Source organism: Lepus europaeus, chromosome 6, assembly GCF_033115175.1.
Source record: "Lepus europaeus isolate LE1 chromosome 6, mLepTim1.pri, whole genome shotgun sequence".
Lineage (NCBI taxonomy): Eukaryota > Metazoa > Chordata > Mammalia > Lagomorpha > Leporidae > Lepus > Lepus europaeus.
This window is the reverse complement of record NC_084832.1, coordinates 100,036,060-100,058,960: the sequence shown is the minus strand read 5'-3', so window position 1 is coordinate 100,058,960 and position 22,901 is coordinate 100,036,060. Positions and strand designations below refer to the sequence as shown.

Here is a 22,901-nt window from a genome sequence, read left to right as displayed (position 1 = left end):
CCTTGCAGCCCAGTGTGGAGTAGCTGTTCAATACGAGTGAGTTAGTATTCATCAGATTACAGAGAAGCAGTGGAGCAAGCGTGAGATAATGAGGTATGTACAAGTCACGGTTCAGTGCTCCCAGTGGTCTGGATGTTTGAAATCTAGTCCATAGATAGCTCGACAGTCAGATGAGGCTAAGGCGCTGGGGGTGGGGTGGGGAAGGACCGTGCTGTTTATCCTTTCCAGTCACCTCTGCCCTTCACTCTCTGCCCTCGTGGACATCTCTGGCATGGAGACTGAGCAGACAGCACAGAGACCTCGACATGGCCCTGGACAGGACGACAGTCAGAGTTGAGTGTGGGAAGGGAATTCCCTTTGATGGCAGATGCCTGTCTCTGAGTACCGCAGCAGAGAGATGGCTGAATGACCTCTGGGTGCCCTCTCAGTTTGCCTGGACAAGCCTGGCATTCTCCTAGTGCATGGTGGGCTGGATTGAGAAACCCAGCACCAGTTATAGCCCATCTCCCTGGGTAACTGGAAGAACGCTCCTAGAGGTCAGTCCAGGGAAGCTCAGTGTCTTTGGAGAGTCACTGGCAGAGATCACACCAGCCCAAAGGAAGTGAGGCCAAAGCCACAGGCCAGAATGTCCAGACGCAGGCTTTGTGAGGGCTGATGCACTGGCTCCCCAATACCTCCCACCCCCTCAGCCCCGGAGACCAGAGGGCTGCTCTTGCTTGTGATTGACAAGGGAGTCCTTCATGACAAGCTGGGGAAAGGGCATCCCTACGAGGGATGGAGACTCCAGAACAGCCGGTGAAGTTTCAAAGGATTTGAGACAGGATTGGTGCTCCTCCTTCCCAAAGGAAGTGAGGGGAGAAGGGATAGGTTTGTTGAGCAGACATTACGTAAAACACCCAATTCTCCTTCAGAAATATTCTGTTGGGGCTGGAGCTGTGGCACTCTGGTTCAAGACCCCGCTGCTCCGCTTTCGATCCAGCTCCCTGCTGATGTGCCTGGGAAAGCAGCAGAAGATGAGTCTAGTACTTGGGTCCTTGCCACCCACGTTCCAGGCTCCTGGCTTCAGCTTGGCCCAGGCCTGGCTGTTACAGCCCTTTGGGAGAATGAACCAGTGCATGGACAATCTCTTTCTCTCTATTGTTCCCTCTCTTTACATCACTCTCTCTTTCAAATAAAATAAATCTTAAAAGATAAAAGAAATGTCCTACAAAGTTAAGAGGTAGATACACCTGATTAAGAAAAGAACAGAAGATAATTCTAGAAGTGACTCTCTATGGAAAAGTCTGCAGCGTCCATGGAAACTATTACTAGGGAAAATCCTTTCCTGCCCTCTTCCTAGCTCTACCCTTCCTGCCCCCACTGGTGAAGGAAGAAGAAAGTCATGTTCACTGAGCTGAAGACACACCGGCAGTCACTGAGGACACGGCCAGTCAGGGAAGGCTTGAACCCAAGTCCACCTGGGGATTATATTTCTGGACCTCAAACTAGGAGATCAAAGCTTCAACTCAAGATTAAGGCCTTTCAGTCTTGGAGAGAGTGCCCGCCTCCCTGGAGGTCCCCTTTCATGCTTCTCTGTTTCATGTTGCCTAGTCTCCCTGATTACTTGGCCTGTTCCTTTGATAAGTGATAATTGCTCAAATTTCTTTTGTGTCTCCCACCTCATCAGCACAGTGCAGACCCTACCCCTGCATACACGCAGCTCCATGGAGAACTCTGAGTGAGATGGAATAAAGGCAATGATGGTATTGGCCTAGGGGAAGTCCGTTATGTGTCTCCATCCTCTGCGTCATTGTTATCTCACTCTTAGGTGGGGACCTCTCTGGTGTTAGGCAGTTGGCTTCTCTGGAGGAAAGACCCAGTGTGCCAGGGAAAGAATACTGGGAGCAAGTATTTGGTGCCCGCGTTAAGAGGCCATTTGGGATGCCCACAACCCATATTGAAGTGCCTGGGCTCAACTTCTAGCTCTGCTTCCGATTCCAACTTCTGGTTAATGCACACCCTGAGAGGCACTTGGTGATGGCTCAAATAAATGTGTCCCTTCTACTCACAAGGGACACCTGAGTTATTATGTTCCAGATATTTAGGGAGTATACAAGTAGATGAGAAGTCCTTCTGTCTTTCTGTATTGGAAATAAATAAATAAATATATATATGCATATATACACACATACATATATATATATATATTTAAAAAACATCAAAAGAAAAAGAGCATTAGACTTGGAGACAGGTGAGCCAACTGAATTCTTGCAGTGCCTAGTGGGACTCTCCATGCCTCAGTTTCTTTACTTACAGGAGCGACTGGTGACGTGTGCCTTCCTTCTTCCAAGGGTTGTTGGGAAGCACAATCAAGACAGTAAACATGAAATGAAATTTCTTGTAAATCATAGCAGTGAACTTAGAGGGAAGTAGCCATCCACACTAAAGCAAAATAGTCTGATGAGGTTATAATTCAGAGAATCCCACAAAGTTAAAGAACTGCGCTGAACAGATAAAAAAGGCAGTGATTTCAGATGGTATGACGTGGGAACGGGCAAGAGAAGAGAAAGAAACATTTTCCATGTAAACAATGCAAGCTTTAGTCTTCTTGGCTGTTAAAGACATGAAGCGACCAAGAGTCTTGTAAACCCATCTGCTGCCTCCTAGATAATTCCATACGGTTGAAATCTGATTCTCGCTCTTGGAGAGCGGGTTAAGTAGATGCAGTCAGGCAAGAGCCCTGCGAATCAAACAATAGGAAGGCACATTTGTAACATTCTTTACCATTTTCAAAGCACTCAGACATACGTGATCCCTTTTAACCCTTATACCCATGTGAAGTAGGGATTAGGTTCTTATTTTTCAAATGAAGAATGGGCTCCTGGAGGAGAGTAATTTGCTCAAAATCATGCAGCTAATAAGCAACTGCAATCAAACTCAGGGGTTCTGGTCCTGCATCCTTCACTTCTTCCAGGTTTGAGGAGAATTTATGTTCTGTAACTCACTGTATTTACCAGGGAGGGAAAAAATGTCAAGCCAGCTTAGTTTATTGGCTAAGACACAGTTTGGTCTTCCTATTGCTCTACAGGTTGCTGTCCTTGCCTGAAATTTTCATGTTCATCATCCACATAGGTGGCAGCAGGTTGGAAAGATGCCTACAATTGGTCCACAAATTTAAAGTCATAGTTGCACTGCTGCCTTTGGCCCTAGGTTTGTGTGGGTCCAGCCATACAAGGGATATACACCCAGTTTGACTTGGATCTTGAGGAATGTTGATGCCTATGCATAAATGTACTATTTGTCCCCAGGTATGGATGTAGATAGAGAACAGTCTTTCATTCATTGTTGAAGGTGTCTAAATGGGACAGTGTCTTCTGGTAACATCTCTCCACCTCTGGTTTATTGGGAGATGGGAATTTTCCATGCCACGGGAATGCCTTCTGTGTTTCAGGAAACACACAGGGGAATACACTGGTGTTCAGTTTAACATCAGAAGCAGGTGACAGTGAAGACAAGCTCAACCTCCCTTCTCCTGTGTCCTCAGCACACACTCTTGCAGATTAACTCTGTGAAGAGTCTTGTGGTTTGTCCCTTTGAGTAAGAGAAAGAGCCTAGGATGTTCCAGCGCTGTAATAGTCTCTTATACCTCTTCAGATGTAGGGAACCCAGATGAGGACCCCAGGCATATCTGTTGGATTATTGTGTTCAGCTTAGTGGATTTATTTACTATGAGGCCAATCATTATCTGCTCTTGAGTTTTCTTCCCTAACTAAGGGGTTTCTATCCTTGGTTTATTGGATGACAGTGAAAAAAACCACTCAAATACTCTGATCTTAATCCCAAACTCTTTTGGTCCCCGAACATCTAGAGAACGAGAAGTATGCCTGCACTGCCATTGAGCTTTCCATGGGGACTAATGAAATATTGAGCAACTGTTTTGAATTGGCTGTTTTAATTAGTGGAAGAGATCAGTGAGGTGTATAATCCAAGGAAATGTCTCATCCATCAACAATGAAAGAAACAACAAATCAAGCAGGCATATGTGCTTATAATGTTTTCAATTTGGGGCTAGTCATCATGCCAGGCACAAAAGATATATAAGGCACAGTTTTGTCCCAAGGAATTTATAATGAAGCTGTGAAAGCAATGACTCAAGAGAGGTCTACAACGTAATAGGAGCAATTGTATCTCATTTAGCTTTTTAATCAAAAACGTGTATATTCAAATGAGGTATCATCTTCAGATAATTGTCTTGTGAAGTTATTTACTTATCCCAGTGATGCTTCCACTTCTCCAAACATTTCTGGCATTCTCTGTGGTTTGCTGATGAACAGGTTTGAACAGGAAACTTGGCACCCACCTCTCACTGGGAGGGAGCTGCTCCCTGAGTCTTCCCCTGTGAAGATCACGGGCATGGACTGGGGCTTAGATCAGAAAGCCAAGGTTATCAGCTTCTGGCTTCTGAAAGGAACACCTGGTAGCTTGGAGGTATCAGGTGATCTAGGAGAAAAAATGCAGAATGGAAAGGATTGATTTCAGGAGACAATGGAAGGAGAGGATCAAAGGACCTGGGAGGCACCAACAGGCCTGAGAGCAGGTGAACCTTGGTGACACACAGCTGGTGTCGTTTTCTAATGGGGAGTCCTAATTGGCAGAAGGAGATGGAAAACAGTTGGCAAGTGGAGGGTACCATCTCTTCTTGCGCAACCTGCTCACCCATGCACCTTCAGTTTGTCTTTCCAGACATGATAGTGTCTTTTTGGCTAAGCTCTGAAATATGGTAGCTGCTGCCTATTTCTCTGATGACTTGAATCCCTCTTTCATCCCCTTTGTTTTTCCAAGAGAGGCAACTGTTTAATGATTTACCTGATCAAGTTTCAAGAAAGTCCGGTCAACTCTTGATTCCCACTTTGGATAACAGGCTGTTTAAATTTTAATGTTAGACTGACCTTTATTCAATTCAATGGTTCATATATTTATTGGTCAACTAACCTGCAAAGGGACAGGCAAGCACCATGAAAGAGATAACTATGAATAATGCAGAATGCTACATCAGAGATACGATTCTCTAATTACAGAGATAAAACGGACGGCTCTGCAATAACTAATACAGGGCAGGAGGTGTTCAGTGTGCTATACCATAAACTGGAGAGACCGCATACACATGATATTGGGTTGAGCTGGGGAGCTATAAGGCAGGAGTGACTGCTAATATAAGTCTCAGAAGATCTTTAGAATTTCCCCAGGCACAGATGGGCAGAGTGGCCTTTCAGGACATGGTGAGAAGGCCAAGGATAGAGCTGCTGTGAGAGATTGGACTGAAAGTATGAGAACAGGAAAAGAGAGGTACCAAGTAGGACCGGTAGGGCAGCTACAGGTTGTAGTGGCTTCAGATGCTCAGACTCTGCCACAGACTTCTGAGCAGAGGGAGGGTTAGTGCTGGGTCTTGGTAGTGTATTCCAGCAGCCAAGAACAGGACACACTGGAGGAAAATAGAGTAAGAAGCCTATCTCAATACTCTGGAGAGAGAAGTTATGACTGTCTGCATGGGTGAGGTGGCCATATAAGGAGGAAGGGTACATTCTGGTGATGGCATTGGCAGAAAACCTGCTCCATGTATCATGTCAGATGCAACCACTAGGTTTAATGACCCCAATGCAATGCTTTGAAGACCAACTAGAATGGACTCTGGGATTGTCTTCTGTTTCTAATTTTCTACCTCAATGACTGAGTTGATAAAAGCCATCATATGCTTGACTTGAGGAAAGCCCCAAGAGCAGGGATCCTCTCAAATCCATCTCATCTGGTTATGTGCGCTGGGTATCTGGCCAATCTGCAATCATAAGAGACCTGGTTTCAAAAGTATTTAATGTGCCCTTTTTCTGAAAGATCAGAAAACTAGACAACAGGAAAGAAGTCGGAGATCAAGTTAGTAGATAAAAGCTTGCGGTGGAGACAGAAGGGAGGAATGCATAGGGAAGCAGAGAGGGATTTCTGGAAGAAAGTTTTTCATTGATTAAAAAAGATCGTGAGGCCTTTCAACACTGGATCCTAGACAGGGAGGTAGTACAACCTAGCACCCATCAACAGTCAAGACAAATGAGTAAGCCACTGATTCCCTCTGCTAGGGATTTCCCAGTGATGGACTCTTGTAGTATGATGATTCCCCATGTGCTCACACTGTAAATTATTCCCAAAGTTTAAAGCTACTTCATTCATTGTTTCCGATTACACAGGGCTACCGGGAACCTGCCGGGGTCTCTTTCCCCACTACTCCTGGGGAGATTAAGTGGTCCCAATCCCCGGACGGTGACATAGCCACCTGGCCATCTATCTCTAGGCACTTATTGCCTGTAACCTCTTTATAATGTGATAGTTTGTTGTTGTTTTGTTTTTTGTTTTTTTGGTTTTTTTTGACAGGCAGAGTTAGACAATGAGAGAGAGAGAGAGACAGAGAGAAAGGTCTCCCTTTTTCTGTTGGTTCACTCCCCAAGTGGCTGCTACGGCTGGCGCGTTGCTGCCGGCGCACTGTGCTGATCCGAATCCAGGAGCCAGGTGCTTTCTCCTGGTCTCCCATGCGGGTGCAGGGCCCAAGGACCTGGGCCATCCTCCACTGCCTTCCCAGGCCACAGCAGAGAGCTTTACTGGAAGAGGAGCAACTGGGACAGAATCTGGCGTCCCAGCTGTGCCGGCGCCACAGGAAAGTTTGTTTTGGTATATGAGTAGTTAGCTCAAGAAGAACAAAGAGTGTGATTTACTCAATGCAGTGATTTTTTTCTTTGTGCTGAACGAACATCTCTGCCTACTGCCTGTGCTATAAAAAACTTGACGTTATATAGAAAACATTGCTCATTGCTAGTCAAACTGCGGTCTGTCAATGGTCACTGGTGGTTCCAGGGACGTTTCTACCCCTACTGTAGCTGTACCATCTATTACAAGTGGCCCCTTGGGCCACCATGACTGAGAAAGTGCTGGAGGATTTTGTATATTTTTTGAAAGATTTATTTTATTTGAAAGGTGGAGTGACAGAGAGAGAAAGAGAGACAGAGAGGAAATATTCCATTTGCTGGTTTACTCCCCAAATGGCTGCAATAGCCAGGGCTGGGCCAGGCCAAGGCCAGAACCAGGAACTCCATCTGGGTCTTCCATGTGGGTGTCAGGGGCTTTAATACTTGGCCCATCTTGTGCTGCCTCCCTGGTACATCAGTAGGAAGCTAGATCAGAAGTGGGGAAGCAGGGACTCAAACCAATGCTCCAATATGGGATGCCAGTGTCCCAGGATGCTGTGCCATAGCACCAGCCTCTTTGCAGATATTAGGAGGCTCTGTCACTACCCACACTTCATTAGTCAGAAACCCTAAGACGATACTACAACACAGTGCAAGGGAGGCTGGGAAATACAGGAGCATATGGACCCTGGGGTATAGAGCTTTTGCTCAATGGCTTCCTGGCAGGTGGGTGATACTTAGGTGACCCCTGTGTTACACTCACAGCATCAGCCCGAAGCTGCCTTTGGGTCTCCATCGTACATGTCTCATTGTGCTCAGTTACGAGAATAAATGTGAGGGTCCTGCTCCCACCCTTACTGGGAGACATTTGCTGGTCCTGAGATGAAGCTTTGACTTCTCAGCTCCTGATTTTGGCAGTGGGGGAGGGAGAGCCTGGAGAGAGAAGACAATGGGAGGTGAGGAATGCAGGGGCAGCTGAGACCTTGCCTCACTCTGCTCCCAGATGCCAGCGCTACATCATTGGCTTCCAGAGGGCTTGTGTGACCTCACTGGATTCCAGTCCCTATATTTGTTCACCATCAGTGTCTATTGCTGTAAATAATTGGCAGGAATATAATAGGGTGAGAATGATTGTTGCCTCCCCCCTTTGTCTTCCATAAAATCTTTTTATATCAGAGGGTTGTGGCCCCAGCCACTCCTAGCTCTATAATTAGTTCTGGGAGCTGTGGGGACTGAGGTTTAGCTAATGACATTTCATGGCTCAATCATGGGTCCCTCGGGTCTTTTCATCTTCATGGGAGCCAAGGTCTGGGGTTGCAGATGGACCAGGGTCATCTGTTCTAAAACCATGTGGCTCTGCCAGGGGTCCTTAAATTTTGCAAATGAGCAAGTGAGCCCCTAGGGCTGCTGGGCTAACTGAGGGCCCTTGGCAGCCTGCTGGCTCCCCAAGCAGATGAGCCTGGCTTTGGAGCCACTGCTCACAACTGGCAAGTATTCCTCCTCTTCATTCTATCACTTCTGTCTTGGCCATCATTCTGGCACCCACATACCTTGAAGCAACGTCATGTCTGCCTTGAGATACAGCCATTGCTCTTAAAAATGCTGGACAGCAGAGCCGGAGGGCTCTCCCAGACCTTTGCAAGCGTGTGGCTATCACACCTAGCAAAAAGCAAACAAACATGTGAAACCCTGGAGGGGCTAATGAGAATCCCACCTTGGAAACCAAGGCCTCAAAACAGGGAGTGATGTGCAAGCCTGCTCTTTCTAGTCAATCTCCCCTGTCCTCTTACTGTCCCCTCCCTCCCTGGTGCTCCTTCGAGCCTCTGTCTCAGCCTCCAGGCTGCTCCCCACTTCTCTGCTTTTGCAATTACCCTCCCGTTTGGTACAATGTCCTTCCCACCTTCTCTTGCTCAGCTTCAGGTCTTCTCCAAGACCCAGAGCCATCATTTCTCCTCTTGAAAGTCCCCTTGACTTTGTGTCTTCAAGACTGACTTGTTCAGTCCTTCCTCTGTACTGTCACAGCCCCCTCAGGCTTAGCCCTGTAGCAGTGACAGCAGTAATCCACTGTGACATGAGGATGCATTCACCATCTCTCTGCACCAAGCTATGACCTCGAGGGAATGAATCTCATCCTTACCCTGGTGTCATCAGGGCTCCGGATGCCTTAGGCACATAATAAAGACTCAGTGCACCAGGTTTGTTTGCCATTTGATCTATTGAGTTCTTCATTTCATTGAGGTTTTTTTTCACTATCTCAGTTTCGTGTTCTACTAGTTGTTGCATTTCTTTTTTATTTCTCCTTAATATTTCATTTTCACGGGGTGATAGGAAGGGGAGAGGGAGCGGGAGGGGGGAGGGTTGTGGGTGGGAGGAAAGTTTTGGGAGGGGGAAGCCATTGTAACCCATAAGCTATACTTTGGAAATTTATATTCATTAAATAAAAGTTTAATAAAAAAAAAGACTCAGTGCAAGTGTTGCGAGTGAATAAATGCGTTGAAAATGTTTATTTACCCTTCCCCTATGCACAAAGATAACTAGAAGACTGGGAAAGACAACAAATGCAGAATGCCTGGGATGCTTTAGGAAAAAAAAATGAGGGGAGCACTAATCCAATATTTTGAGACTCCAAGCCCCTATTATTCTTCATCTCCTAGTAACCACAGTGAGGGCAGGCCACTGCAGTTCCCTGGAAGACCCTCTTTTCCCCTACCAGGTATGCTGCCTGAATCAGAAGGCATGGCAAGAGGCTTACTGCTGGGGTATTAGCAGCCTGCTGTCAATCTGTGCTCCAGGGGCTGACAAGCCCCCTGTGGCCAAGGCCAGGGTAAGCCACACACTCCACCGGCATCATCAAGCTATTGTGCTTGGCTATTGATAGCCCTGGGCAGTGTCGTCTGTGTAGGCAAGTGCTGCTTTTTCCAAGCCATGTAAGCCCCCAGCTCCCCACGACAAAGTGCTCCACAAATAACCCCTGCGTGTTCTGAATTCCTCTGGACAGGGAGCCCTGGGGATAATTAACAAGGCCAGGGGGAATGAGGCTCTGGACCCCAGTCCCAGCAGCTCATGGCAGCCCAGGGTTCAGGGTAGGGTGTTGGCTGGGGTCCAGTGTGGAGGGATCTTGGGAGAATGGAAAAGGTGAGCCCTGCTGGAGTCCAGTCCAGGCTCCGGAAGAAGCCCACCGAGGACCTCAAACCCATCATGGGAGTTTTTTGAGGTCCAGTTTCTTCTTCACCCAGATTAAAGCATGTCTTGCTGAGCAAAGGTACTTGTTAAATACAAAATAACGTATCAAGGTAAGCGCGAGATTGTATTCGTCATGATGATGATGGTAGCAGTGGCAATGATGATGACGGCAGTGATGATGATGGCAATGACAATGCTGACAATGATGATGATGGCAGTGATGACGATAAGATAATAGCTTGTGGGGAGAGGACATCCCAGATAAAACAGTGGAGCATCGCCATCCATGGTGACTGTCTTTGGCAATTAGTCAGGAACAGGAATAGCAATTGGGTCTGTGTGCTCAGCTATAGAACCAAGCCCCACTTAGAGCTTTTGCCTTCTCTGGAAAGTCTTTCACCCCAACACACACCTTTCTGGATCAGTGAGTTTCTTCTTTTCTCCAGAAGAACGGTTTTGGCAAGCGCTTTGATTCAGTGGGTCACTCGGTGCTCAAGGGTATGCCCCTCTCGGTACCTCCTGGGCCAGCCTGATTGTCCCACTTTCTGGGAGTGCAACCAAGTGTGAGGGATGTGGTTTCTCTGTACCTCAGTTTCCATGTCTGTGAAATCGCCAGATGGTCATGTGAGAAGGGGGCCTGGCCTTAGATAGGAGCTCGGTTAATGTCAGCTAGTGGAACCCAGCTCTCGCCCTGGCCTGATTTATTATATTCCCCTTGCCTTTGGAGAGGATTGTTGCTTTTTGCAGTGGAGTAGCTCAGAATAACCCACAGAGCCCCTGTCAGCTTCACTCAGGGCAACCAAAAGAAATAAGAAAGAAACAGCACGAAGCAGCAAGCAGCAGAGTCACATTGCTGGGGGCTCTTCCCCTGATGACAGCCGATTGACATTGGATTCCAGGGTCGAAGCTTGCAGCACCATTCAGCATCACAGTGAGGAAAACTCCTTGGGTGCAGGGCCTTTAGGCCTTGCATGAGCTCTTCAGGTCTGTCTTGCTGCAGTGCCATGAATCTGGAGGCTTAGACAACAGAGACTTCCTGTCCCACTGCTCTGGGGGCCAAAGCTCTGAGACTGAGGTGCTCCCTGGGAAGGTGCTGGGGAAGCGGCCTTTCCAGGCCTCTCCCACAGCTCCTGGGAGCTCTTTGGCCTTTGTTCCTCGACCTCCAATCTCCACGTGCATTCTCTCAGGGCTCTGTGGGTCCACAATTGTCCTTTTTCTAAAGACATCATGCCTATTGGATTAAGACCCACCTGAGAGAGCTCCCTTGAACTTGATTGAGGACTCTGTACATAATCCCACATTCCAAGACCCTAGGAGTGAGGGACACAACCTAGCCCATAACAATCATGCTATTCCCTGGACCGTCCTTTGGGCATGAACAACCCTTGTGAGCAGGGAGGATTCTACCAGTTCACAAGTATTGAGCAGGCTCACCAGGTAACTTCCTGCTCACTGAAGTCTGGTACCTCTCCCAAAGTGTGTTGTAGATAGTGGACCAAGACCTACTCTGGCATAGCCTTGAAATCAGAGTAGACTCAGAAAGGTGAGAGGCAGCCGTGGCTCCCGGGGCTGCCTGATGGAGTCCAGCATCTGGTCACATGAAAAGCCGAGTGCAGGCCTATAGCAAAGCCCTGGGATTTTCTACTGCCACATTTTCCTGGTGGCTAAGGAATGACAACTATGTATAGTGACTGTGACCCCAGACTTGAACTGAGGTTGAAAGGGCAAGGGGGCTTTAAGACCAGAGCTACTGTGCATGAACACTCACTGGGGTATGGCATACAGAACTATTGTTCCATGCTAGGTGTTTACTCTGAAAATTACCCTTTGTACTTGTACTAGCACCTGAACATGGATATAAAAATGATTCATTGCATCTAAAGAACCAATCCAAATTCATTATTCTGTAACAGATAAAGATATTTATACTCAAATGTTCATGTCAGTTAACTTGAGTGACGAGGATGACCCAACAGGGCCAAGACCAGTTCCCCTGCCTCTGCAAGATCTGCAGTTCTGAAGCTCTGAGACACTCACCAAGGCAGCCTTGGAGAACGCCTCTGTTGGTGCATCTTAAGGTCAGGCTTCCATATCTCCAGATCAAAACTAGAGAACAGGACAAATTGCAACAAGAGAGAAGTAGCTTGGTCATCACCAAGTAGCAGTTTGCAAATAGGCTTGCTCTGGGATTCTGGTTATAGTAAGGTGGTAGTTGGTGTTGCTCTTACAAATGTAGTGATCAGAAATGGGGAAGCTCCTATGTCAAGGCTGCATGAGGTAGAGTCCCCGGGTGCTGTGTGGATGAGGGTGACGTTCTGCAACCTCCAGCAATCCCTGGATTGGGTTGCTCTGACATTGAGAATACAGAATCATCCGAACCTTAGTGCCCCTGCCTCCAAGTAGCTGGCAATGTGATTAATCTACGGTGACACCCACAGTTTTGTTTAGAACAGGGCCAAGCTAGGTGATGGATTGTTATCATTATCAGTAGTACGATCTGCAATTAGTAGTAACTGCTTGCTCATCTTTGGAGAGCTCTTGGAGGTAATTGGATCACATGCTCAAGAATTCAGTCCCTTCTGCTCTCCTCCTCCTTGCCTTTTTTCCTCCACCCTAACTCTATATGCCTGGTAAGGGGAGAGAAGATGATTAATATTCGTCTGGTCATTCTGTTTCATTGAGATTTATGAAATGAACTGCTCCCGTATACAGTCACGTGTTCTCTCTTTAGTATTTTTGCTATTCAGTAGCAGTCATATGTTTAACTCCTAAGGTTCCAGGGCAACTCTTGGATGTTAAATTCTTACTTCTAGGAACACAGTGTGCCTTTCATTAGGATCCAAGAGCTGAAAAGGCTTACAGAGGAGCCGGTGTTGTGTTGCAATTGGTTTGGCTGCGGTCAATGATGCCAGCATTTCATATCAGGGCCAATTCTAATCCCAACTGCTGCACTTCTGATCCATCTTCCTGTTAATGGGCCCATGTGATGGGTCAAGTACTTGGGCCCCTGGGAACCAGCAGATTGAAGACCTCTCTCTCTCTCTCTCTCTCTTAAACTGATGGTCAAAAAAATAATACAAATCTTTAAAATAAACAAGCAAAAAAAGACCTACAGTTCACTTAGCCCAGAAAGGAAAAGTGGACCTCACCTGGGCCACCTGACATGTATGTGATAAATCACACCTCAAATCCCGAACTCTGGCATCTGGCCCACTGCTCTTTCTGAAACACCTTACTATTTTTTACAAAATAATGTTCAAAGTCATCCCCAGCACAACAGCACAATCCTTCAACCTGTCCTGCCACCAACATCTGGATGGTGCAACAGAAGACAAATTCCACATGCGTTAGCAATCCAAGTACTATCCCTACTAGACATACTGCTTGAGGAGCAAATCCTTCCTGACGAATTCGCCCATTACTTTGCACTTATTGAATACCACTGTTTGCTTCAGTCTGAAACACACTTGGCATGACGATGGAGCAAGAGGCATTGTTATGCTGGGTCCTGGGGCTATGGAATTAATCATACGTGGTCTCTTCTCAGTCAGAAAGCCAAGACCACAGGAAGGAATAAAGCCAAGGGCAATACGCGTGCATGTGTCTGAAGAGGAGCTCTGTCACCAGGGTAACATTCATGCCACAAACACTTACGAGTGCCAGCTATGTCCCAGCCTGTGCTGGTTACTGGTACTGCAACAAAGAAAGTCTCTGTTCTTGCCCTCACTTAGGTTACCTTTCTGCAGAGGAGACAGAGCATGTAGGATAGGGAGAGGTCCTTTCATACACCCAGTTCCTGTTTACCAAGAGTCTTTTGTGGTCTCTGCTCCCAGGCAGTTTGTAGTCCTGTAAAGACTTGCGAAGAGGTGTATGATACACACAACACAAGAGAGACAAAGCCGTAAAATAATTACAGCCTGTATCGAATGTAGTATGAAAAGAAAATAGAGTGTTGTGATGGTGGGGCGGGGTAGGAGAAGGAGAAGAGAGATGAGTCGAACATGCAACAAAAATCCCTCCACTAGAGTCAGGCTCCCCAGGATTGAATTCCAATTTGACCTTGTATGAATGACCTAGCATCTCTGTGCCCCAGTCATTGCAAAAACTAGAAATGATAGTTGCTCTGCGAGATGAATGAGTTAGTATGTATGATGTGCTTAGCATATAGTGCCTGGCCCAGAATAAGGTCTATCATGCAGGAACCCAGTGAGCGAATTTCTCTCTTGTTAACACAAAACAGCCTCCCGATCTGAATTTCCATGAGAGGCAGGGGCAATGACTGACTGGAAGCAGCTTATCCCCGTCTGTGAAAACCACTGTGCTCAGATCTCTACACTCTGCCTTCAGACGGGCCATTGAAGGTGCCTTTCTGCCACTCCACTGGCAAATCTACCCATCTGAGCCCCCCACCCAGAGTCAATTTTTAAGCGTGTGTCAGCACAGCCCTGGCACACACAGTTGGTACAGGGTAATGAGGAACTGAAGTTTTTCCTGGTGCTTCCAAACTGATTTATGTCTAATGTGACATATTTGTGAAATACAGGTTTGTTAAGAAGTTCTAACAACCTCATTTTAATGTGCTCATTAGACCAGGCCCAAAGGAGTTGGGGCTCATTTGCCTGGAGTCTGGCACTCTCATTAACAGACAAGGCTGTGATGATTGCTTTTGCTGTTGTGCTATACAGGGAAGCCCCTTGTCAGGTGCACGCACTTGGATGCCTGACACTGTGCTACCTGGGGAGGGCGCTGCAGAGTTTACCTTTTAAGGCTAATGGAAAACAAACACCTGATGGCCCAATTTGGCAATGCCTTTCAAAATAAAACTGGACTTAAGAGTAAACATGTTCAATAATCACCGATCACTAAGCGTTCAAACTGATTTGAAAGAAGGGCAAAGCTGTGGCCTGCATTGTGGAGCAGTTCCTTAAGCCACTTGTTGCAATGCCAGTGTTACATACTGGAGCACCTGTTCAAGCTTCTGCTTCCCATCCAGCTACCTGCTAATGCGCCTGGGAAGCAGCAAAGGATGGCCGAAGTGCTTGGGTCCCTGATCCCACATAGGAGACTGAGATGGAGTGCCCGGCTCCTGGGTTCAGCTTGGTCCAGCCCTGGACATTGTGGCTGTTTTGGGAATAAATCAGTTGATGGAAGATCTCTCTCTCTCTCTCTCTCTCTCTCTCTCTCTCCCTCTCTATCTCTATCACACTTTCTTTTTTTTAATTTTTTTTTTTATTTGACAGGTAGAGTTATAGACAGTGAGAGAGAGACAGAGAGAAAGGTCTTCTTTCTGTTGGTTCAATCCCCAAATGGCCACTACGGCTGGTGCTGCGCCGATCCGAAGTCTAGAGCCAGGTGATTCCTCCTGGTCTCCCACGTGGGTGCAGGGGCCCAAGCACCTGGGCCATCCTCCACTGCCTTCCCAGGCCACAGCAGAGAGCTGGACTGAAAGAGGAGCAACCAGGACTAGAATCCGGCACCCATATGGGATGCTGGCTCCACGGGCAGAGGATTAACTAAGTGAGCCACAGCATCAGCCCCCATCACACTTTGAAATAAATAATTCTTTAAATAAAATAACAACCCGAATAAAGAACTCCCCAATGAAACAATTTTTTTTAAAAAAAGACCAAACTACCTAACAATATTTAAATAAATGTAAACATCAAGGTGCAAGTTGTATTTTTCTCCACTTAACATTCTCTATTAATGTTGCCCCTTATTATCATGTCTTGACTACTTACTATGTGTCAAGCAATCTTCTGAGTGCTTTATGTATATTAGTTCACTTAATCCTGAAAGCAACCCTAGGAGGGAGTGATTGTTTCCATTTCACCAACAAGAAAACTGAGGCCCCAAGATATTTAGTCACTGGCTCGGGACCTCTGGCTGGCAAATGTCAGCCCCAGGACACAGGCCTAAGTGATCTGGCTGCTGAGTGCCTGCACTATCCAGTGCCACGGCTCAAAGACCTTTCTCCAATGCAGACAAGAGGCTAACAGCATCTCCATGCTTGTGATACAGCTGGTGCTAGAGAATTTACATCTGCACGCAAGAGTGCTTCCCTGTACTGACCCAGGGGCTAAGGCACTGGGAGACTGCTCCCAGAGACTTTCTGGGCAGAGCCTGCACTAGCTGGGAAACAAAATTTAAGGTGGTCCTCATGGTCACGTTAGTGCAGCATTGGTCCTGAGAGTCAGCACCTCCTTAAATGTTGCACTGCTGTCCTGGCCTTGGTGTTGGACCCCCACAGGCCTGTAGCTCTCATTGGTTTCTTAGCCAGAAGTGCCAAAGACCAGAAGACAAAATCCGAAGGGAGAACAATGATGCTGCCAATGGCCTGGAAAAATTCTCGGGCAGTATCACGGAGGGCCTGTTCTATTCTCAGGCACCAGGGACAAGCAGAGGAGGCTGGTGCCACATCCCTGTCCTGCGTCCAGGCTCTTCAGATCCCTAGACTGCTGATTTTGTGTGTGTGTGTTTCCAGCTTTATTGAACCATACTTGACAAATAAAAACTGTACACTTTTACAGTGCAGAATTGCAGGTTCATTTTATTTGAGAGACAGAGAGGCATCTCCTATCTAGTGGCTCACTCCCCACATACCTGCAGCAGCCAGAGCTTGGCCAGGGCCCAGGCCAGGAACTGAGGACTCAATCTGGTCTCCTTCTCGGCAGGCAGGAAGCCCTCGCTGCTGCCTCCCGGGATCTGCAGCAGCAGGAAGCTGGAGTCAGGAGCGGAGCCAGGCCTGGAAGTCAGAAACGCCAATTGCCATGTGTGTGACTTAAACACCAGGCTAAACGCCCACCACTCCCGAGGGTTGTGATATAGATATGATTGTGAAATGCTCGTTATAATCAATCTAGTGAACATTTCCATCACCTCACCTAGCAACTATTTCCTTTTCTTTCTTTCTTTTTATGATGACAACACCCACGCCGTACTCTGTTAATGAATTTCAAATACGCCATGCAATATAATTAGCTATAGTTACCATGCCTTCCTTTAGAACTCCAGAACCTGTCAATCTTAGGCTGCAAGCTTGTGTGTATGCCCATCGTCTCCCCACTGCCCCTCTCTCCAGCCCCCTTAACTGCTCTTCTACTCTCCGCTTCTGTGAATCTGACTCTTAGAAGCCACACACCAATGAGATTGTGCTCTTTGTTGTTTTGCATCTCACTTGTGTGTCATCCTTCAGTTTCATTCAAGTTGCCATAAACAGCAAGATGTCCATTTTAAAGGATACCTCTGTGTGTGTGTGATGTCTTCTTTATTCATTCATCCGTTAATACGTCGTTTCCCTATCTTGGCTATTGTGAATAGCATTGCAATGTCTATGGGGGTACAAGTATCTCTCTGAGACACTGATTGAATTTCCTTTGGATATATGCCCAGAAGTAGGATTACTTGGTCATATGGTAGTTCTATTAGGGGATTTCAAAAAGTTCAAAGAAAAATGGAATTACAAGTTAAAAAATAAAAACCACAAACTTTATTTCCCAACACATGTTCCATAGAGTTCAATGCACTTCTGTAAGCAATGAAACCAGTGATTTAGTTCATTCCAAAGAACTAAGGGCCCTGGGAATATAACCGTGTTGATGCAATCCTCTTGACATTGTTAGCTGAGGAAAAATGGATGTCCTTTAAGAATTTTCAAAAGATTTATTTGTTATTTATTTGAAAGGCAGAAAGACTGAGAAAGACATACACACATGCACATACACACACAGAAAGACAGACAGATCTTCCACTTGCCAATTCGCTCCACCAAATGCTTGCAACATCCAGGGCTGAGCCAGGCAGAAGCTAGGGGCCAGGAACTCCATCTGGGTCTCCAAAGTGGGTGGCAGGGAACCAAGTATTTGGTTCATCTTCCACTGCTTTCCCAAGTGCATTAGTGGGGAGCTGGATCAGAAGCAGAGAAATAGTTGAGGTTGGCATTGTGGCATAGTGGGGAAAGCCGCTGCCTGTGATGCCTACATCCCAAATGGATGCCCTTTCAGGAAAGGGCCCCAAATACATGGGCTCCCACCACCCAAGTGGGAGAACCAGATGGCGCTCCTGGCTCCTGGATTCAGCCTGGCCCAGTCAGGCTGGGGAAGTGGCCATTTGGGGAAGTGAAGCAGTGGATGGAAGATGTCTCTCTCTCTCTCTCTCTCTCTCTGTCTGTCTTCCTCTCTCCATAACTCTGCCTTTCAAAATAAATAGATATATAAATAAATCTTTTTTCAGAGAAAGGAGTGGAGTGATTTTGACCAGCACACCAATAAGCAATCCCAATGTCGGAAAGCCAAGGCTTAACTTGCTGTGCCACAACCCCAGCCTCAAGATTTTTTTTTAATATTAGGAAACAAGAAGTCAGAGGAGCCCAATCAGGTCTTTAAAGTAAGTACTTAATTAGTTGCTACTGAAACTCTCATAAAATTGCCCTTGTTTAATGAGAGAATTGAGCATGCATATTGTCATGGTGGAGAAGGACTCTCTTGGAAGCTTTCTTGGGTGTCCTTCTGCTAAAACGTTGGAAAACTTTCTCAAAACTTGCTCATAATATTCAGATGTTAACATTCTTTGGCTTTCCAGAAAGCAAAATGCCTTGAGTCTCCCAAAAAGCTGTTGCCATAACATTTGCTTCTGATTGCTTTCACTCTGACTGGACCTCTTCCACCTCTTAGTAGCCATTATTTTGATTGTGCTTTATCTTCAGGACTGTGTTGGTAAAGCCTTGTATCATTGTCTGTTACAAGTCTCAGGCTTTTAAATGTACTTGTTAAAAATTTCCCCTGAAAACTCTGCTCTCACCCGTGGGTAATTCAGATGTGACAGTGTTGGCATTCATTGAGCAGGAAGTTTGTTCCCCTCTAATTGTCCATTTGGAAGAGTGTAAGCCGAACCAGTTGAGATGTTGGTGGTGCTGGTTATTGTTTCTGCTGTGATTCTCTTCAATTTGGACACAAAAATTAACTTTTCATCTCAAATTGTTTGTGGATGTGGATGGTCTACTGATGTGGGCTTCATCTTAAACAGCATCTGTTCCATTCTCAGAATCAGTTATCCATTTGTAAGCTACTGATTTCTTGTGGTGTTGTCCTAAAAAAACTTTCTCTAAAGCATTAATGACTTTACCACTCCTCTACCCCATCTTTACTCTAAATGAGTTGTCTGTTCTTGCTTCAATTTTAGAAGAATTCATGTGGCTGGGACAGGGGCTGTTTTTAAACTTAAGTCTTAGTGTCAAACTATATTGCGTTCAGTCATGTTATTAAAAATTTGTATGTGTTTATTTTGGTGTAAAACATTTTTGAAATCCATGCATAGTTTTTCATACTTTATATCTTCCATGGACCTTGTGAAGGTTTTAATTTTTTGAGGAAACTCCATCTATACCAACTATTTTCCTTTATGGCTAATATACTCCAACCGTGTGCAAGTATTCTCTTTCTCCACATCTTTTCCAACATGTCTGTCATATTTTTTTAAAAGATTTATTTATTTATTTGAAAGTCAGAGTTACACAGAGAAAGGAGAGGCAGAGAGAGAGAGAGAGAGAGAGAGAGAGAGAGAGAGAGGTCTTCCATCTGATGGTTTATTCCCCAGTTGGCCGCAACAGCCAGAGCTGTGCAGATCCAAAGCCGGGAGTCAGGAGCTTCTTCCGGGTCTCCTACCTGGGTGCAGGGACCCAAGGACTTGGGCCATCTTCTACTGTTTTTTTTTTCTTCTACTGCCATAACAGAGACCTGGATCAGAAGTGGAGCAGCCAGGTCTTGAACAGAAGTGGAGCAGCCAGGTCTTGAATCTGTGCCCATATGAGATGGCGGCATTGCAGACCAGGGCGTTAACCCACTGCACCACAGCGCGGGCCCCTGTCACCTTTATTTTTTTATACAGCCCTGAGAAGGGCCTTTGGTTGCTAAGTTTCAGGCTGTGAGGAGAAACTCAGTCGCAGAAGCCATAGAGGCTGCAGCCCCTGCACTTGAGCACATAGACCACGTCCATGGCCGTGACCGTATTGTGCTGATTGTGCTCTGTGTAGGTGATGGCATCCTGGCATGCCACGGGTCTCGTAGATGAGGTCTGAGATGCGCTTGAAGCCAGGTGGTGGATGGTGGGCTTGGTGGTGTCCTGGATGCTGTCACACAGGACCTTGTGGTGGTGTCTGGCGCCTCCCTTGCTAAGGTCCTTCCCACTTCTTCCATGACCAGATATGTCGCACAGCTCCTGGACCCAACTAGGAAGTAGCTCTGTCATCTTTTTGATAGTAGCCATTCTGACAGGTCTGAGGCAACATCTCCTGTGGTTTTCTTTTTTAAAAAATATTGATTTTGAAAGTCAGAGTTACACACACACACACACACACAGATAGATCTTCCATCTGCTGGTTCACTTCCCAAATGGACACAACTGCCAGGGCTGGGCAAGGTCGAAGCCAGGAGCCAGAAGCTTTATCCACATCTGGGTCTCCCATATGGGTAGCAGGGGCTCAAATACTTGGGGCATCTTACACTGCTTTTGCCAGGCCATTAGCAATGAGGTGGATTGGAGGTAGAGCAGCTGGGATTCAAACTGGCACCTGTATGGAATGCCAGCATCACAAGCAGCAGCATTACCCACTAAGCCATGACATCAGCCCCCAGTGTGGTTTCTAAATTGCATTCCCATGATGAGTAGTGATGTCGAGCATCTTTCCATGGACCTGTTGGTCCTTCTTACTGAACCCAAGAAGGAGCTCCCCAGCGCAGAGGGGCACTCACTTTTTCTTCACTCTCAGGTACTATCCCTAACGTCTCCTGTTGACAGCCCAAGACCTCATTTCCTCTCTATCAGTGCTAGAAAGTGCTCTACAGACATTATTCCCATAAACCCAAGAGAGAAGCTATCCCTTGCCTCTCTGTACTTTAGGCTTTTATAATGCTAATATTCTCTCTGAAATTCTTCCTCATGCCCTTATTTACTTTTTCTATAAAGAAATCTCCTGTGAGGTGATGTTGTGATAAATAAAATGAGCACCTCTAAATGGCAACCCAAATGCTCATATGGCTTCAAATTCCACTCTCAACCTGCCACTTGGGGAGACTAACCTTTGATGAATCCAGGAACGATCTTGTGCCATTTTACCATTTTCAGAAGGGACCTCATTTTTTAAAAATTTGAAAGGGGGAGAGAGAGACAGAGAGACAGAGAGACAGAAAGAGAGAGAGAGAGAGAGGACCCTCCGATCTAGTCCACTCTCCAAATGCCTACAATGGCCCAGGAGGGGCAAAAATGAAATAGATCCAGGAACTCAATCCAGATATCCTACATTGCTGGCAAGAACCCAGTTACTTGAGTCATCACCACTGCCCCCTAGGGTTCACATTAGGAAGCAGCTGGAATCTGGAGCAGACCAGGATTCAAATCCAGGCACTCTGACATGGGATACAGGTGTTCCAATGACTGTCTTAACTGCAAGAATGAACACCCACTCCAGAAAGGCATTCTTTTTAAGATTTTATTTATTTATTTGAGAGGTAGAGTTACACACAGTGAGAGAGAAAGACAGAGAGAAAGGTCTTCCTTCCGTTGGTTCACACCCCAAATGGCTGCAACACCATTAGCTGTGCCAATCTGAAGCAAGGAGCCAGGTACTTCTTCTTGGTCTTCCACGTGGGTGCAGGGGCCCAAGCACTTGGGCCAAATTCTGCTGCTTTCCCAGGCCACAACAGATTGGAAGAGGAGCAGCCAGGACATGAACCAGAGCCCATATGAGATGCCGGCCCCCAGAAAGGCAAATGGGACTTTGTGGTTGGAGGGCTATGATGGCTCTTGTGTCTGCATTGTGAACCCAGTACCTTCAGGGAACCATCTTTTCCTCTCTTGCTTGGCCTGAGGCTTCCACAGTAGTTAAATGAGGTAATAGTTTTTGCAGGAAGGTGTGCCTGCAGACATGTGCAATGCTTAGGCATAGGGAAAATGAGTGGATAGTGGGCATTGGGGGATAGGGTGGATTCAGCAGGGTGCTGCCACTGCTGTCTGCCGGGTTGTGGGACTCTGCCTAGTCCCAGTGCTTTCTGAGCTTCTTCCATGATCAGAAAAAGGATTAAAGTTTGTGGAAGGGCATGCCTGAGGGGTGGAAAAGGCCATGGTGCCATCTGTTTGCAATTCTTACTCTTCTTGGAAGTGGTTTACTCAGCTGTTGAGGAAAAAAATCCTACGCTTCGCAGACATCAAAGTCTCACAGGAAAAAGGGGTCACAGAGGATCAGCTGCGTGGCTTTGGGTAGCCACCTTCCTCCTAGGGCCTCAGCACCTTCCACAGACGTGGATCCTGCAGAAACGAAATGACCTCTAAGATTCTTTATGATTCTTGAAAGTGTTGGACCTAAATGCTTTCTAATGAACCTTTTAACACCGAATTCTGTAATTCTATGATTACTCTGTGCTGGAAGACTTGGGAACAAGTCTGCGGGTCTGGAGAGGTGACTGCCCTGGGGACTTGTGTACTCCTGAGGAGCAGCCTGAATGCTCAGCTCATCTGCTGCCCGTCAGATCTGTGTCAGGCACCTGGAAGGGACAGAGAATGGAGCTATGAGTGACTCTGTGTCCTCTCCTTCCTTGGAGTCCATGGACGACAGCATCTTCTCTGTTTCTTTCTTTGCTCCACAAATCTTCATTAAGTGCCTATCACGTGCCAGACACATGGGAACCAATGAGCAACAAATGAAGGGTTCTGGACCATAGAAGAGAAAGTAAGTGAAGGAAAGAGCCATCTCCCTCTGCTCTGATATTATTCCTTGCTTCCTAAATACAGGTACCTCTCAAAGAGCTGCTGCTGTTTCAATCACTGCACAAACATTCATGGAGCACGTAGTAAAGGCTGGGTCTTACGCTAGGCACAGAGTTCTCAGAGATGAACAACATCTCACCTTCATCTTCCCAATCAATCAGCATACTGTAAAGAAGTGTTTAGCCAGTGCCACGGCTCACTAGGCTAATCATCTGCCTGCGGCGCTGGTACCCCAGGTTCTAGTCCCGGTTG

At 46.5% G+C, this 22,901-nt stretch overlaps 1 protein-coding gene across 1 annotated transcript; it reads right to left on the bottom strand.

Moving 5' to 3' along the window:
* Positions 1-19,823: 19,823 nt before the first annotated feature.
* Positions 19,824-20,153, bottom strand: LOC133762158 (uncharacterized). Its single transcript, XM_062195202.1, has one exon. It carries the CDS (start codon positions 20,151-20,153, stop codon positions 19,824-19,826), a length of 330 nt encoding a protein of 109 aa, XP_062051186.1.
* Positions 20,154-22,901: the final 2,748 nt, after the last annotated feature.